The sequence below is a fragment of the Mytilus edulis genome, chromosome 8 (genome assembly GCF_963676685.1).
Source record: "Mytilus edulis chromosome 8, xbMytEdul2.2, whole genome shotgun sequence".
NCBI lineage: Eukaryota > Metazoa > Mollusca > Bivalvia > Mytilida > Mytilidae > Mytilus > Mytilus edulis.
Genome location: NC_092351.1, coordinates 36,917,737 through 36,935,913, shown reverse-complemented (window position 1 = coordinate 36,935,913; position 18,177 = coordinate 36,917,737). Strand labels below are relative to the sequence as shown.

Below are 18,177 nucleotides of genomic sequence, written 5' to 3'. Positions count from 1 at the left end.
GTGTTATACACTTGTGAAATATATCTGAGACGAAATTTCTGTATTGAAAAGAATCTACATCTCACAAACAGGATTTTCAAATAACGATTTTGAGTAATCACCTTACAAACCAATATAAACGTATGGCAAGATATAACCATGAAGGGATTTAGTTTTTGTCAGACGCAAGAACTCATCACTATATCATAAACATATACGTATATATATGCATACAGTTTCAAATATCAAGAACAAGCGGTCGATGTCGATAGTCCGTTTTCTAACTGTTCAGAGTTAGACATGTCACTTGTTCATTCTTGGAAGCCTTCATATTCCCCGTCTAACGATGGGAACTCTTTCTGATTGTGTTGATTATAAATGCTTGTATGGTAATTCTGTCGTTTATCTGTACAAGCGGTTGCATTTCCTCTCCTTTCCCAACAAACAAACGAACGAAACGCTACTAGTCTGCTTTCTCTGGAGCTCATCCTGAATGGCTCTTATACGTCAGGAAACTTACATGTATACTAATAATGATTGTTTCAAGAACAACGATGTATGGACGAACTATTCTAAATTCGTCAATATCAGTTATGCATGACTAAAATATAACTTTTATTACAACTACTGTATTACTTATTTGGATTAATGACGGCTATCATGTTCAACATTGCACAAATATTATCATAGAATTTAAAAAAAAACCCCTCAAAAATCCTCAAAAGAAATAGTGCCTTAGCTTAGATAATTGGTATTCTTTTCACAAAAAGTTCGTGTAAATGATTGTCAAATGAATTTAATTATGTAAGAATAAAATGTTAAAAAGAAACTAAAAATGCATGTTGTAGTTGTATTTTTTTGTCAATTAAAAACTTTAAAATTGCAATAGTTTTATTAGCATTTAAACACAGCCAGATTTGAATACAAGTTAAGAAATTCCGGTAAAGTCAATGATATCAAACAGATCTACAATGGTATATCAAATTGGGTAATATTGCATTTAGTTTTTATTAAAGATTAAAACTACTATTGTTTGCTTCATATTTGAATCTTTACGCCAATTACCGCTAAGAAAGTAATGAAAAATTGTTTCCTTTTATTTTTATACTCTTTCGGAATTACGAATCTGAATTTTATTTTCAATTAATTTACACAATTTAATTATTGTATCTTTATTCTCATCGTGTATTAAATCTTAGTGTATTAACATCGTGACAGCATACTCTTTCTAATCCTTTCTGCTTATCCTTTCCAAATAACAACATTTATACCTGTGTACACTTGAACTCACACCTGTGGCTAAATAGCTACAAGGTAAACGAATTGACCTCAAGCCGAGAAATATACAGTGACCTTTACAAAATAATATACACACTCTGCTCACACATTAGTTGCATTGAAATGATTATCAAAACAATAACGGTAAATAGAACTGAAATATTTTCACTCCAATATCAGTAAAAATGTTCAATAAATATTATATGAAAAAAATCTCAACAATAATTAATTAAATTTATTCAAACACATTTACTAGAGATAATTTTATAGGAGTTTAATTCAATCAAAACAAAACGGTATATGCATATTCATTTTCGTTCATTCTTATATTGTGGTTAATAACTACGACCATTCGTCAGTTGTGCGCTTTTAATTACGTATATTGTCGATAAGCTATAAGAGTTAAACAGATTTTATTTTTTCCCAGAATTCAATAAATCGGGCTAATACGTCACGACCCACTCGAGAATTCAACCAAAACAGTTACAAATACTTGATTTTCTCCGTTATTAGAAGGAATGTAAATTTAAAACTTTGCAAATGTGTTTTTTATGTTAAGATGAACATAATTAGATGATAAGTAAAAAATCGCGGAATTTCCCTTTAAGAAAATTTTGACAAAAAACATGGTGCCAATTTTATGTGACAGCGACTATAAATGAACTTAAACATGTTATAATCATTAATTTTGTTTCTTCCGGTCTCGTTTGTTTGTCTTGAGACTTTAGGTATTCCTAACAACAGGACCAAAATCGGAAACATTAGACTTTTTCCGTTTCTTTTTTAACATTAAAAAAATTGATGATATGGACTTCGTTCCCTTTCACAGGAAGGCGTCAAAGCAAAAATTAAAAATAGCTAGCCTTCCAAGACGTCATAATTAATTGGACTAAGGTAACACCTGCCTAATATTAGAAGCTATGGATAGTCGACCTTCCCATATGGACAGAAACACGTGCCTATGGCTGTGGATGCACTTCTACACTTTAATGATATCAAAAAATTATGTAGCCGACAGGTTGAAATAGTCAATACAAAGGTATTTAAATGGTAAAATGTTGTAAATGGATTTAACAATGTAAAATAACCTCTTCTCTGTATGAATTTGGATCACGTTTTATCAAGTTTTGTAGCTGAGGGAGATTGTTTGGCAGTTTGTTGTGATTTCTGTCAGACATTCTGTTCTGTTTACATCAACCACGTGTGTCTCTTTAAACCGGAAATATCAATGACTGCACCAACTAAGAACCATTAATGAAGTTTTAAGAACACTACACAGGAATGAAATATTCATATTCTCCATTTCCATTCTCAATTTTACATTTTCGTCATAACGTATTGGTATAGATTTTTTTATTAAGTATTTGAGACAAAAATTAGTATTGATTTTATTTATACAATGTGATTTACAATTCCCAAAAAATGATATTGAAATTTTTTATTAAGACCGTTTTGCTTTATATTTTTGTGGATTTTAGATTTTAAAAGTCTGGATCACAAAAGTGCTTCAGATAACGAACAATTTGTTTGAAATTACAAGTTTTTTTTCTACCCTGAATTAAATGTTTAGAATTTTTTTTTTACAAAACTGGTGCTAGTTCTCAGATACTGGTAGTATGTCATCGTTTTTCCCTTCACTTGTACCAAGTGCTTCAGATCCTTTGTGGTTTACCGTTGATAAACCATGCGATGACGAAGAAGAAATTTCAAAACTGGAAGAAGAACATACTTCATGGGTAAATTTTCATTTATATTTTTTTTGCTCACCAACAGTTAACAGTCAGGGGACTTACTGAAATAAGTGATTTTTAAATCACTTATTTGAGTAGCAAATTCGAGGTTTTGTCACAAATTGGAATTTTGTATTTTTTTCAAAATTTTAAACACATAGGTTTAAATAATATCTTTTGATTAGTAAAATTGAAAAAAACAAACTTTTTCTTTCTTTTAAGTAGCAAGGTTTATGCCTTTGATGCTATCATTTAGCTTAAAATTCTATTTTTGTTGAAAAAAATGCTATAATAATGGCTTTACATAATGAACTGATACTTTCTTAGAAGATTTTTCCCAGCAGTGGGAGTATTTTTCCTGTGAAGTTCAAGGTTTCATCTTTCAGATTATGTAATTAAATTCTACTGTTCGTGATAAAAATTTCACTGTTCGGGGGTGTTGAAATTAGAGGGGGTTATTACAAGAATGATACTTAAAGAAGTGATTTTTGGGAAGGAAATTGAGGTCTGATACTTAAACAAGTGATTTTTATGTCATTATCCTAGATTCAGTACAAGGTCATCACCTGAAATGACCTGGTCATCCTAGACAACACAGATGTTGGTTCTGATAAGTTTAGAAACATAATTAGTCCCTGGCTCATTAGTATTCTATATTTAAAGCTACAATAAAATTAAATCACTTCTTCTAGTGATTAATTTGTACTACTTAAATAGGTGATTATTAAAGAAAGACAACTCTGACTTCCAACCTTTATGGAAATAATGTTACTTGAATCAGTGATTTATAAAATCACTTATTTAAGTAAGTCCCCTGACTGGTTAATTGTTTTCAATTTGTATTGGATTTATTGTAAAAGTAAGAAAGATATGTAAGATACTAACAGCCAAATAATGACAGACAAACTGGGAAAACATCAACCTACGAAACACAATATAAAAAAATAGACGTCACTAAGCAACACAAATCCCTATAGAAAAAAACAGGGGTGTACTTAGCAGGGCTGTTATCTACATCTTCATCTTACGACGATCCATCAGCACATTGATGACTAAACGTCTGTGCATCGCAAACAGATACTTTAATAATCAAATATAATAACTAATGAGTGCAATAATTCAGAAATAATTTTGTGCAAAAACAAAACAAAAATTAACACATTTACATATTTACAAACAGGTTGGATATCTAAATATACTGACTCTGGATCAGTATTTTAAACTGATCCAGGGTAACACTGATGACGTTTTGTGGAAGTGAGTTCCACAGTACAACTGTGAATGGAAAAAGCTTTACTTGAACATGTTGAAGTAATCTGTTCTAGTGCTAAATGTTTGGTATTGTAATAATTAGTGTACATGTATCTGGTGTTTTTGACTGGCTGTGGTAAAAGGTAAAGGTAAGGGTCTACTGCAATGAGATGGTGTGAGATTTTGTACAGCATAGTTACTCGATTGATGTTTCTGCGAGTTTCAAGTGACTTCCGTTGAAGATGGTCAATCATGGAAGTGACACTACTGGTGTTGTGGTTCCTGTTGGTGACGTAGCATGCTGCCCTACTTTGTACTTTTTCAATATTGTTTTTAGCTCACCTGGCTTGGCGTCCGTCGTCCATCGTCATCGTCGTTAACTTTTACAAAAATCTTCTCCTCTGAAACTACTGGGCCAAATTAAACCAAACTTGGCCACAATCATTATTGGGGTATCTGGTTAAAAAAATGTGTGGCGTGACCCGGCCAACCAACCAAGATGGCCGCCATGGCTAAAAATAGAACATAGGGGTAAAATGTATTTTTTGGCTTATAACTCAAAAATTAAAGCCTTTAGAGCAAATGTGACATGGGGTAAAATTGTTTATCAGGTCAAGATCTTTCTGTCCTCAAATTTTCAGATGAATCCGACAACCCGTTGTTGGGTTGGTGCCCCTGAATGGGTAATTTTAGAGATTTTTTGCTGTTTTTGGTTATTATCTTGAATATTATTATAGATAGAGATAAACTGTAAACAGCAATAATGTTCAGCAAAGTTAGATTTACAAATAAGTCAACATGACCAAAATGGTCAGTTGACCCCTTTAGGAGTAATTGACCTTTATAGTCAATTTTTAACCATTTTTCATAAATCTTAGAAATCTTTTACAAAAATCTTCTCCTCTAAAACTACTGGGCCAAATTAATCCAAACTTGGCCACAATCATCTTTGGGGTATCTAGTTAAAATAATATGTGGCGTGACCTGGCCAACCAACCAAGATGGCCGCCATGGCTAAAAATAGAACAATTGGGTAAAATGCATTTTTTGGCTTATAACTCAAAAATTAAAGCATTTAGAGCAAATGTGATATGGGATTAAATTGTTTATCAGGTCAAGATCTTTCTGTCCTCAAATTTTCAGATGAATCCGACAACCCGTTGTTGGGTTGCTGCTCCTGAATTGGTAATTTTAGAGATTTTTTGCTGTTTTTGGTTATTATCTTGAATATTATTATAGATAGAGATAAACTGTAAACAGCAATAATGTTCAGCAAAGTTAGATTTACAAATAAGTCAACATGACCAAAAAGTCAAAGAAATAAATTTATAATAGCCTTTCAAGACTTCATAATTATTTGGACTAGAGTGAACTCAGGTACACCACATGTGACTCATGTAAGTTCAAGTTATGGGATAATTCTAAAACTCAGCAATGACAGTGATTAAACATTCCAGGAAAAGTGGTCGAGTTTGTGGCCCTAACAATATTTGAACACATTAACTGTTGTTATCTCTGAAACTGATATTTCATAATGGTCAACTAACACATGATGGCTACAATAAAACCTAGAACCTGTGGTCAAATAGATCCTTATAAGCATAAACCCTCTATCAAGAAATCAACTGAGTTATATAACCATGTGTAATCTTAATACAGGCACAGCTAGCATGTTCCCAGCCAGATAGAGATGAAAAGTTCACAAATTGAAAGCTGAAATCATCTCTTCTGTTGTATATTTTGTTCTCAACAGATCCTCTGTGTCAATTCTAGATGTAAGTCCAGGGATTGAAGTTAAGATTTTGGCAATGGCTTAAAATTTGTAGCCAATATTTGTTCTGTATGTACTTATTCTTAATCACGACACAAGTTTGTCATGATGGCAGTGCTGAAATCCATGATAAAGAGTTTAATTTGCAGAAAATTCATGCAATAATTTTGACTTTGCTATAAATATTTTTTTAGATGGAAAGCATTGCAAAGAAAGACAGCAATATTGTTCCTATTGGAAAAACAGCATCAGAGGTATGTTTTCTATATTCTAAAGTAATCATGGTAATAGATTACAATGTAAAAAAATATGAAATTGATCATATGAATCTTTTTCTAAATCACCAGTCAAGCGTAAAGGGGAAGTGCTGTTTTCATTTTAGTTAATAATTCAGGGGCAGGTTCCAATCCCGGAACCCCCCTGGATCCGCCAATGAATAATTAAATACAGAGGCTAACATTTTCCTACATCATGTACATGTTACAAATTTGAGACTTTTTTCTGCAAATTTTTTGCATTTATTGCAAACATATTGGTTTACAAAGTTGTTTTTACATTGGGTAAATGCAATGAATCTTCTTCCTAATGAAAACAATTAAATTGCTCAAGTTACCATAATAAATAGCAGTGAAAGCACACTCTCCTACCTGTCCTCACAATACCAAATGTATTTCTGACATCTGATTCATAGTTTAGTTAAGACCTGCTTTGATACACAAATAAATTGATACACAAAATGTAGGCATGTGTCATTAAACTATTGTAACACAGTTTTCTACTAACATACAGCCATTACAGGGTAAAACGAGGAATAACAGGCGTTGCTTTCAAAAATAATAAACAACCATGAACCATGTTAACACAATACTGACTACATTTATAATTTAAGTGAGTACCAATTTTGGAAAACTTGAATTTTATGGATATATGTTTTCATAAAATTTGTATCCCAACTAATATTGAAGGATACAGGAACAGTCACAATATTCATGATATTGATAAATTTATATGGTAAGTATATGAAACTAGAGGCTCTAAAGAGCCTGTGTCGCTCACCTTGGTCTATGTGAATATTAAACAAAGGACACCGATGGATTCATGACAAAATTTTGTTTTGGTGATGGTGATGTGTTTGTACATCTTACTTTACTGAACATTCTTGCTGCTTACAATTATCTCTATCTATAATGAACTTGGCCCAGTAGTTTCAGAGGAGAAGATTATTGTAAAAGATTACTAAGATTTACGAAAAATGGTTAAAAATTGGCTATAAAGGGCAATAACTCCTAAAGGGGTCAACTGACCATTTCGGTCATGTTGACTTATTTGTAAATCTTACTTTGCTGAACATTATTGCTGTTTACAGTTTATCTCTATCTATAATAATATTCAAGATAATAACCAAAAACAGCAAAAATTCCCTAAAATTACCAATTCAGCGGCAGCAACCCAACAACGGGTTGTCGGATTCATCTGAAAATTTCAGGGCAGATAGATCTTGACCTGATAAACAATTTTACCCCCGTCAGATTTGCTCTAAATGCTTTGGTTTTTGAGTTATAAGCTGAAAACTGCATTTTACCCCTATGTTCTATTTTTAGCCATGGCGGCCATCTTGGTTGGTTGGCCGGGTCACGCCACACATTTTTAGCTCACCTGGCCCGAAGGGCCAAGTGAGCTATTCCCATCACTTTGCGTCCGGCGTCCGTCGTCGTCCTCTATCGTCCATCGTCGTCCGTCGTCCGTCGTCGTTAACTTTTACAAAAATCTTCTCCTCTGAAACTACTGGGCCAAATTTAACCAAACTTGACCAAAATCATCATTGGGGTATCTAGTTTAAAAAATGTGTGGCGTGACCCGGTCAACCAACCAAGATGGCCGCCACGGCTAAAAATAGAACATAGGGGTAAAATGCAGTTTTTGGCTTATAACTCAAAAACCAAAGCATTTAGAGCAAATCTGACATGGGGTAAATATGTTTATCAGGTCAAGATCTATCTGCCCTGAAATTTTCAGATGAATCGGTCAACCCGTTGTTGGGTTGCTGCCCCTGAATTGGTCATTTTGAGGAAATTTTGCTGTTTTTGGTTATTATCTTGAATATTATTATAGATAGAGATAAGCTGTAAACAGCAATAATGTTTGGCAAAGTTAGATTTACAAGTAAGTCAACATGACCGAAATGGTCAGTTGACCCCTTTAGGAGTTATTGCCCTTTATAGTCAATTTTTAACCATTTTTCATAAATCTAAGTAATCTTTTACAAAAATCTTCTCCTCTGAAACTACTGGGCCAAATTAATCCAAACTTGGCCACAATCATCTTTGGGGTATCTAGTTTAAAAAATGTGTGGCGTGACCCGGTCAACCAACCAAGATGGCCGCCACGGCTAAAAATAGAACATAGGGGTAAAATGCAGTTTTTGGCTTATAACTCAAAAACCAAAGCATTTAGAGCAAATCTGATGTGGGGTAAAATTGTTTATCAGGTCAAGATCTATCTGCCCTGAAATTTTCAGATGAATCGGTCAACCTGTTGTTGGGTTGCTGCCCCTGAATTGGTAATTTTGAGGAAATTTTGCCGTTTTTGGTTATTATCTTGAATATTATTATAGATAGAGATAAACTGTAAACAGCAATAATGTTCAGCAAAGTAAGATTTACAAATAAGTCAACATGACGGAAATGGTCAGTTGACCCCTTTAGGAGTTATTGCCCTTTATAGTCAATTTTTAACCATTTTTCGTAAATCTTAGTTATCTTTTACAAAAATCTTCTCCTCTGAAACTACTGGGCCAAATTAATTCAAACTTGGCCACAATCATCTTTAAGGTACCTTGTTTGAAAAATGTGTCCGATGACCTGGCCATCCAACCAAGATGGCCACCACGGCTAAAAATAGAACAGGGGTAAAATGTAGTTTTTTGCTTACAACTCTGAAACCAAATCATTTAGAGGAAATCTGACAAGGAGTTTAATTGTTAATCAAGTCAATATATATCTGCCCTGAAATATTCAAATGAATTGGACAACCTGTTGTTGGGTTGCTGCCCTCCAATTGGTAATTTTTAAAGAAATTTTGCTGTTTTTGGTTATTATCTTGAATACTATTATAGATAGCGATAAACTGTAAACAGCGATAATGTTCATCAAAGTAAGATCTACAAATAAGTCCACATGACCTAAATGGTCAATTGACCCCTTAAGGAGTTATTGCCCTTTATAGTCAATTTTTAACAATTTTCATTAATTTGGTAAATTTATGTAAATTTTTACCAAATATTTTTCTCTGTTACTAATGGGCAAAGTTCATTATAGATATAATTGTAAGAAGCAAGAATGTTCAGTAAAGTAAGAACTTCAAACACATCACCATCACCAAAATACAATTTTGTCATGAATCCATTTGTGTCCTTTGTTAAATATGCACATAGACCAAGGTGAGCGACACAGGCTCTTTAGAGCCTCTAGTTTAAACTAGATACCCCAATGATGATTGTGGCCAAGTTTGGTTTAATTTGGCCCAGTAGTTTCAGAGGAGAAGATTTTTGTAAAAGTTAACGACGACGGACGACGACGGACGCCAAGTGATGAGAAAAGCTCACTTGGCCCTTCGGGCCAGGTGAGATAAAAAGACGCTAAGCCTTATGTAAACAAACATTGTTAAAAGAATCACTTATGAAATTTGTTTTGAAAGTAACTTTTATTTTTTCAGCACATGGAGGATGAAGAAGAAGACGAGGAAGATGATGATGGAGATGATGATGATGAAAGTGACACAAACGATGATGAATTAGATACAGACATGTTAGATGACAGGGAATCAGGGGATGAAGCAGGTGATTATCTCCCTTGTAAATTAGTTTTAATCCATGAGTTCTTTTTGTGTTTTTAGTGTTGTTTGCTTGCATTGATACAGACAAAAAAAAAAGAAACACATAGTCAAAATTTGTGAAGGTATAATATTAAGACATAGTACAGTTCTTGAACATCTTGATCATTAGGCTTCCAGTTCTTTCTTAGTTTGCCAAAGAATAATTTTGCATATAAAAGTGTGAATATTAGCTTTTTTTAAATGTTTTTTTTCCATTATCATGATTATGGCATAAAACTTTCAAATAGACTGCATATTATTTGATTTACTAATTCAACACTTATCAGTTATGCTTTGGTTTAAAAATATATGTAATCTTCCTTTAATTTATTACTGTCAAAAATTAAATGTATATTTATTTTGATAGGCTTGATTTCCATTTATGAACACATTGGTATATATTATATTCCTACTATAATATATCATGTATACATTATAAAATATATAGAAATGATATAAGGCCAACTAAAATTAATTAGTAGATTTTCATCCAAATTTTTGAAAAAAATGGGGCGGGTGGGAGGATTTAATTTTTTAATTTTTATTTCTTATGAAACCTCTTGTGACGTGTTCTTCAAATATTCAAGTGTAATAATAAGCTTATATTATGTATATACATATATATATAAGGAATCGTACACAATATTTCAAATCTTAACATGAATGAAAATCTCAATTGGCAACCATTGTTTTACATGTAATTGCTGCTTTAGAAACCTAAACAGCAAAAACATAAAAGAAGAATGCTCTCTTTAGTTGGACTACCTTCACCAAATTTAGTGTCTTTTTAAGCGACCATTTTTTTGTCTCCATAAAATGAAACAAATATGCAACTAAAGAATTACGAGTTCAGAATAAAATGAAACCGTTTTGAAAACGAAAGGGTTGGTGCTTTTAGGATTCTTTTTATAGATGCTAATATAACTAATATGTAAAACATGAACTTAACCGAAAAGGAGAAGATGTTTAATGGCTCTATTGAGGATATTGGGACAGAAGGTGTGTGTGCTGTCTGTCAACAAAAAAGACATGGGTAAATCTAAGTAGTGTGACGGGATTGCTTCCCCTAGAAAAACTTAGTAAACACTTAGTAAGCCGTAAGCAGTTGAGCTAAGGAAGTACTTCTTTAGCTCAGTCGGTTAGCGCGCTGCCTTGTAACACAGAGGTCCCGGGTTCGAGTCCCGGTGGAGATAAGCAATTTTGTAATGAAATTCGTGCTCTCCGATTAAAGTATGTTTGCCGACTTTTTGAACTGACTCAATTATACTGTAATAAATCTAACAAGTTCGTGCTTGCGTCATTTCATTTATTCATTTCTACGAATGTGTCCCACGATTTGTGCTCTTTGGGTATAATTCACAGTCCAAAATTCCTTCCACAAAGTCATTTTATCAATACAAAAATCAATAGTTTTCTAAATCACAGAAATGTGTGTCATGCCGCGATTTGCATTCTTGGACACAGCGTATTACTTGTAACCCGATTATTTCATGCCCATCTTGAAATCAATCTCTATTCTCGGTAAACGATTTTGTCATCATAGAGCTGCAGAATCTTATTTAATTACTCGAAGTAATACGAAAACCGAAATTTGAAACAGGAAGTTTGGAAGGAAACAAAATATTTGACGGTTACCGGAAACGGAGATGAACAAATCCGCAAATCGTAAATTTTTCAAAATAAAAAAAATCGGGGCGGGACGATTTTAAAGGGGCGGGCGGGGATGAAAATCTATCAATTAATTTTAATTGGCCTAAGTCTGAATTATTTTTTTCTTTTTTATTTAGGTTGAAAAATGGAGAGCTTAGATAGAACTTTTATTTTAACTAATGAAAGATGCTTGTTGAGAAATGCTGTTCCTTCCAGATCAAGTGATCATTTACATTTTACAACTTGTGCAATTTATTATTGTGTTTGTATATTCATGGTTGAAAGAGACTATACATATTGTACTAATGAGTTAATTAAATCTATTTTTTAATAATCATGATAATTGCATACTTTTGACATTGTCTAACAAATAAAGCCTCACTATTCCCCCTCAGCTTTTGGGTATCAGATAAGGCCTCAGTGACTGAGTGGTCATAGTTAAGACAAAGTAAAAGTGAGAATGGAAATGGGGAATGCATCAAAGAGACAAGAACCCGACCAAAGAGCAAACAACAGCCGAAGGCCACCAATGGGTCTTCAATACAGAGAGAAAGTAGTCCATCTTGTGACTCTTATCTTACTTGACTAGGATTGTCAGTTTTCCTGCCAAAGGTAGGGCAATATTGTTTCCTCCACAAATCAATCAATTGTAACATTAGGTATGAACTCTGATACTGTAATTTATGTCCAGCCTGTAGCAGATAGCTCAACATAGAGACAGTGATCTGGCAGCGTTTTATATTTTAGAAGGTGGAAGGCCTGAATGCTTCATTCTTTGTTTATAGATGCCTTATGTTACTTTTTTTCCGTCTGTCCCATGTCCATTGTCCTCATTTTCATGGTTCAGTGACTACTTGAAAAAAAGTTAAGATTTTTTGTAATGTTAATTTGTCTCTTATTATGAGTAATAGGATTTACTATATTTAGTATGTGCGTACCTTGCAAGGTCCTCATGGTTGTCAGATTATTTTCACTTGACCTCGACCTCATTTCATGAATCAGTGTACAAGGTTAAGTTTTGGTGGTCAATTGTTAAAAGATGTGGTTTGAGTGCCAATGAGACAATTCTCCATGCATCCAGGTTACACTTAAAAGTAAACCATTATAGGCCAAGGTACGGTCTTCAACATGGAGTCCATATCTCAGATACTATAAGCAATGGGTCTAATATATTCAGTGTATGGAAGGACTGTTAGGTGTTGATGTCCAACTGGCAGGTGTCATCTGACCATGACCTCATTTTCATGGTTCAGTGGTTAAAGTTAAATTTTTGCATTTTGTTCTGTTCTTATACTGTATGCAATAGGTTTACTATATTTGGTGTACAGAATGATTGTAAGGTGTACATGTCCAATTGGCAGGTGTCATTTGACCTTGACCTCATTTTCATGGTTCAGTGGTTAAAGTTAATTTTTTGTATTTTGTTCTTTTCTTATACTGTATGCAATAGGTTTACTATATTCGGTGTTTGGAAATATTTTATGATGTACATGTCAGTCTTGCAGGTTTTATTTGACATTGACCTCATTTTTACGGTTCCTTGCTCAGTGTTAAGTTTTTGTGTTTTGGTATAGTTTTTCACAAACTATAAGCAAAAGGTCAACTATATTTGTTGTATGGAAGGATTGTAAGCTGTACATGTCTGCCTGGCATGGTTCGTCTGACCTTGACCTCTGTTTCATGGTTCATTGGTCAATGTTTAGTTTTCTTGGTTAAGTCTGTTTCTTAGAAACTACATGCAATTGGTCAACTAAATTTAGTGTATTGAATGATTGTAAGGTGTACATGTATTTTTTGTTCAGTTTATATGACCTTGATCTCATTTTCTTGAATCATATTAAGTTTATATGATAGTTGAAGTAAAGCTTTATGTTTAGGACTATCAACATTATCATTAATGAAGAAGGCGAGGCATTTCAGTGTGCTCTCTTGTTTCCAAGGTCCTATCTTGAGGTTTTAATTATAACATTTTACTTTCCATGATGCAATAAACAAAGTATAAATGTAACAAGATGCAATATGAAAATATTCTCTACAAGAAATAAAGCACAGATGACATTAGTATGTAAAATAGTGCATTTTTGTTTGTCATGTATATTTTGGTTTTGACATTATTTTCACACTTATATGTGGTTTCTTGAATGAAGCACAATTCTGTCACATAATGCTGGCTTGACCTTATTTCATGCTCTAGTTTATAGTGCATGGGTGGAAATTTCAGGATTATGCCTAAGCGTGAGCAACTAAAAACAACAAGTTAACTGTTGACATTTTATTTGGATTCATTGTAAGTCACATCCTGTTACTCAATGAAGGATTTTTCAATCATTTTGTTCCTCTGTTTCTATCAACAAGGGACAATAATATGTTGTGTGTGTGGTGTGTAAAAATCCCACGTGTCCCACTATGTATTGGCTTCCTAAGTCACACAAGAAAGATGACAAGACAACTCTGTACACAGGAAACAAGACAACTCTGTACTCAGGAAACAAGACAACTTCTTACACAGGAAACAAGACAACTCTGTGCACAGTAAACAAGAAAACTCTGTACACAAGAAACAGGACAACTCTGTACAAATGAAACAAGACAACTCTTTATACAGGAATCAAGACAACTCTGTACACAGGAAACAAGACAACTCTGAACACAGGAAACACGATAACTCTGTACAAAAGAAACAAGACAGCTCTGTACACAAGAAACAAGACAACTGTACAAAAGAAACAAGACAACTCTGAACACAGGAAACAAGATAACTCTGTACAAAAGAAACAAGACAACTCTGAACACAGGAAACAAGATAACTCTGTACACAAGAAGCAATACAACTCTGTACACAAGAAACAAGACAACACTGTACAAAATAAACAAGACAACTCTGTAGACAGGAAACAAGACAACTCTGAACACAAGAAACAAGACAACACTGTACAAAAGAAACAAGACAACTCTGTACACAAGAAACAAGACAACTCTGTACAAAAGAAACAAGACAACTCTGAACACAGGAAACAAGATAACTCTGTACACAAGAAACAAGACAACTCTGTACACAAGAAACAAGACAACACTGTACAAAAGAAACAAGACAACTCTGTAGACAGGAAACAAGACAACTCTGAACACAAGAAACAAGACAACACTGTACAAAAGAAACAAGACAACTCTGTACACAGGAAACAAGACAACTTTGAACACAGGAAACATGATAACTCTGTACAAAAGAAACAAGACAACTATGTACACAAGAAACAAGACAACTCTGTACAAAAGAAACAAGACAACTCTGAATACAGGAAACAAGACATCTCTGTACACAAAAAACAAGACAACTCTGTACAAAAGAAACAAGACAACTCTGAACACAGGAAACATGATAACTCTGTACACAAGAAGCAAGACAACTCTGTACAAAAGAAACAAGACAACTATGTACACAGGAAACAAGACAACTCTATACACAAGAAACAAGATAACACTGTACAAAAGAAACAAGACAACTCTGTAGACAGGAAACAAGACAACTCTGAACACAGGAAACATGATAACTCTGTACAAAAGAAACAAGACAACTCTGTACACAAGAAACAAGACAACTCTGTACAAAAGAAACAAGACAACTCTGAACACAGGAAACAAGATAACTCTGTACAAAAGAAACAAGACAACTCTGTACACAAGAAACAAGACAATTCTGTACAAAAGAAACAAGACAACTCTGAACACAGGAAACAAGACAACTCTGAACACAGGAAACAAGACAACTCTGTACAAAAGAAACAAGACAACTCTGTACAAAAGAAACAAGACAACTCTGAACACAGGAAACAAGATAACTCTGTACACAAGAAACAAGACAACACTGTACAAAAAAAACAAGACAACTCTGTACACAGGAAACAAGACAACTCTGTAGACAGGAAACAAGACAACTCTGAACACAAGAAACAAGACAACACTGTACAAAAGAAACAAGACAACTCTGTACACAGTAAACAAGACAACTCTGTACACAAGAAACAGGACAACTCTGTACAAAAGAAACAAGACAACTCTGTATACAGGAATCAAGACAACTCTGTACACAGGAAACAAGACAACTCTGAACACAGGAAACACGATAACTCTGTACAAAAGAAACAAGACAGCTCTGTACACAAGAAACAAGACAACTGTACAAAATAAACAAGACAACTCTGAACACAGGAAACAAGATAACTCTGTACAAAAGAAACAAGACAACTCTGAACACAGGAAACAAGATAACTCTGTACACAAGAAGCAAGACAACTCTGTACACAAGAAACAAGACAACACTGTACAAAAGAAACAAGACAACTCTGTAGACAGGAAACAAGACAACTCTGAACACAAGAAACAAGACAACACTGTACAAAAGAAACAAGACAACTCTGTACACAAGAAACAAGACAACTCTATACAAAAGAAACAAGACAACTCTGAACACAGGAAACAAGATAACTCTGTACACAAGAAACAAGACAACTCTGTACACAAGAAACAAGACAACACTGTACAAAAGAAACAAGACAACTCTGTAGACAGGAAACAAGACAACTCTGAACACAAGAAACAAGACAAAACTGTACAAAAGAAACAAGACAACTCTGTACACAGGAAACAAGACAACTTTGAACACAGGAAACATGATAACTCTGTACAAAAGAAACAAGACAACTATGTACACAAGAAACAACACAACTCTGTACAAAAGAAACAAGACAACTCTGAAGACAGGAAACAAGACAACTCTGTACACAAAAAACAAGACAACTCTGTACAAAAGAAACAAGACAACTCTGAACACAGGAAACAAGATAACTCTATAAACAAGAAACAAGACAACACTGTACAAAAGAAACAAAACAACTCTGTAGACAGGAAACAAGACAACTCTGAACACAGGAAACATGATAACTCTGTACAAAAGAAACAAGACAACTCTGTACACAAGAAACAAGACAACTCTGTACAAAAGAAACAAGACAACTCTGAACACAGGAAACAAGATAACTCTGTACAAAAGAAACAAGACAACTCTGTACACAAGAAACAAGACAATTCTGTACAAAAGAAACAAGACAACTCTGAACACAGGAAACAAGACAACTCTGAACACAGGAAACAAGACAACTCTGTACAAAAGAAACAAGACAACTCTGTACAAAAGAAACAAGACAACTCTGAACACAGGAAACAAGATAACTCTGTACACAAGAAACAAGACAACACTGTACAAAAGAAACAAGACAACTCTGTATAAAGGAATCAAGACAACTCTGTACACAGGAAACAAGACAACTCTGTACAAAAGAAACAAGACAACACTGTACAAAAGAAACAAGACAACACTGTACAAAAGAAACAAGACAACTCTGTACAAAAGAAACAAGACAACTCTGAACACAGGAAACAAGATAACTCTGTACACAAGAAGCAAGACAACACTGTACAAAAGAAACAAGACAACACTGTACAAAAGAAACAAGACAACTCTGAACACAAGAAACAAGACAACTATGTTCACAAGAAACAAGACAACTTTGTACACAAGAAACAAGACAACTCTGTACAAAAGAAACAAGACAACTCAGAACACAGGAAACAAGATAACTCTGTACACAAAAAGCAAGACAACTCTGTACACAAGAAACAAAACAACACTGTACAAAAGAAACAAGAGAACTCTGTGGACAGGAAACAAGACAAATCTGAAAACAGGAAACACGATAACTCTGTACAAAAGAAACAAGACAACTCTGTACACAAGAAACAAGACAACACTGTACAAAAGAAACAAGACAACTCTGTGGACAGGAAACAAGACAACTATGTTCACAAGAAACAAGACAACTTTGTACGCAGGAAACAAGACAACTCTGAACACAGGAAGCAAGACAACTCTGTACAAAAGAAACAAGACAACTCTGTTCACAGGAAACAAGACAACTCTGTACACAAGAAACAAGACAACACTGTACAAAAGAAACAAGATAACTCTGTAGACAGGAAACAAGACAACTCTGAACACAGGAAACAAGACAACTCTGAACACAGGTAACAGGATAACTCTGTACAAAAGAAACAAGACAGCTCTGTGCACAAGAAACAAGACAACTCTTTACAAAAGAAACAAGACAACTCTGTACAAAAGAAACAAGACAACTCTGTACACAAGAAACAAGACAACTCTGAACACAGGAAACAAGATAACTCTGTACACAAGAAACAAGACAACTCTGAACACAGGAAACAAGACAACTCTGTACAAAAGAAACAAGACAACTCTGTACCCAAGAAACAAGACAACTCTGTAAAAAAAACCAAGACAACACTGTACAAAAGAAACAAGACAACTCTGTACACAAAAAACAAGACAACTCTGGACAAAAGAAACAAGACAACTCTGCAGACAGGAAACAAGACAACTCTGTACACAAGAAACAAGACAACACTGTACAAAAGGAACAAGACAACTCTGTAGACAGGAAACAAGACAACTCTGAACACAAGAAACAAGACAACTCTGTACACAGGAAACAAGACAACTCTGTACACAAGAAACAAGACAACTCTGTACAAAAGAAACAAGACAACTCTGAACACAGGAAACAAGACAAC

General features: G+C 34.0%; 3 protein-coding genes across 3 annotated transcripts in view; 2 read left to right on the top strand and 1 right to left on the bottom strand.

The window, feature by feature from the left end:
* LOC139486789 (protein SDA1 homolog) overlaps positions 1–2,505 on the bottom strand; it is a 48,455-nt gene extending 45,950 nt beyond the window's left edge. Inside the window, exon 1 of the mRNA XM_071271753.1 lies at positions 2,346–2,505. Within this exon, the coding sequence (XP_071127854.1) occupies positions 2,346–2,435 (90 nt within the window). The 5' untranslated portion in view covers positions 2,436–2,505. The remainder of the gene's footprint in view (positions 1–2,345) is intronic.
* A 261-nt stretch (positions 2,506–2,766) lies between these two features.
* LOC139486995 (anaphase-promoting complex subunit 15-like) lies at positions 2,767–11,866 on the top strand. The gene is made up of 4 exons (XM_071272023.1): positions 2,767–2,993; positions 6,204–6,263; positions 9,724–9,847; positions 11,670–11,866. The coding sequence occupies exons 1-4, from the start codon at positions 2,874–2,876 to the stop codon at positions 11,672–11,674; spliced, it is 309 nt and encodes a 102-aa protein (XP_071128124.1). The 5' UTR covers positions 2,767–2,873; the 3' UTR covers positions 11,675–11,866.
* A 2,103-nt stretch (positions 11,867–13,969) lies between these two features.
* On the top strand, positions 13,970–17,617 carry LOC139484066 (axoneme-associated protein mst101(2)-like). Its single transcript, XM_071267788.1, has 5 exons — positions 13,970–14,064; positions 14,640–15,231; positions 15,481–15,709; positions 16,098–16,621; positions 16,871–17,617. Exons 1-5 carry the CDS (start codon positions 13,970–13,972, stop codon positions 17,615–17,617), a joined length of 2,187 nt encoding a protein of 728 aa, XP_071123889.1.
* The last annotated feature ends 560 nt before the right edge of the window (positions 17,618–18,177 follow it).

Bases quoted from the DNA above. Each gene is read 5' to 3' on its own strand.
- LOC139486995 (XM_071272023.1), top strand. From the start codon at position 2,874: ATGTCATCGTTTTTCCCTTCACTTGTACCAAGTGCTTCAGATCCTTTG. The intron at 2,994-6,203 runs GTAAATTTTCAT...ATATTTTTTTAG, and splicing joins AAGAAGAACATACTTCATGG to ATGGAAAGCATTGCAAAGAA. The intron at 6,264-9,723 runs GTATGTTTTCTA...TTATTTTTTCAG, and splicing joins TTGGAAAAACAGCATCAGAG to CACATGGAGGATGAAGAAGA.
- LOC139484066 (XM_071267788.1), top strand. From the start codon at position 13,970: ATGACAAGACAACTCTGTACACAGGAAACAAGACAACTCTGTACTCAG. The intron at 14,065-14,639 runs GTAAACAAGAAA...CTCTGTAGACAG, and splicing joins ACAAGACAACTCTGTGCACA to GAAACAAGACAACTCTGAAC. The intron at 15,710-16,097 runs GTACAAAATAAA...ACAACTCTGTAG, and splicing joins ACACAAGAAACAAGACAACT to ACAGGAAACAAGACAACTCT.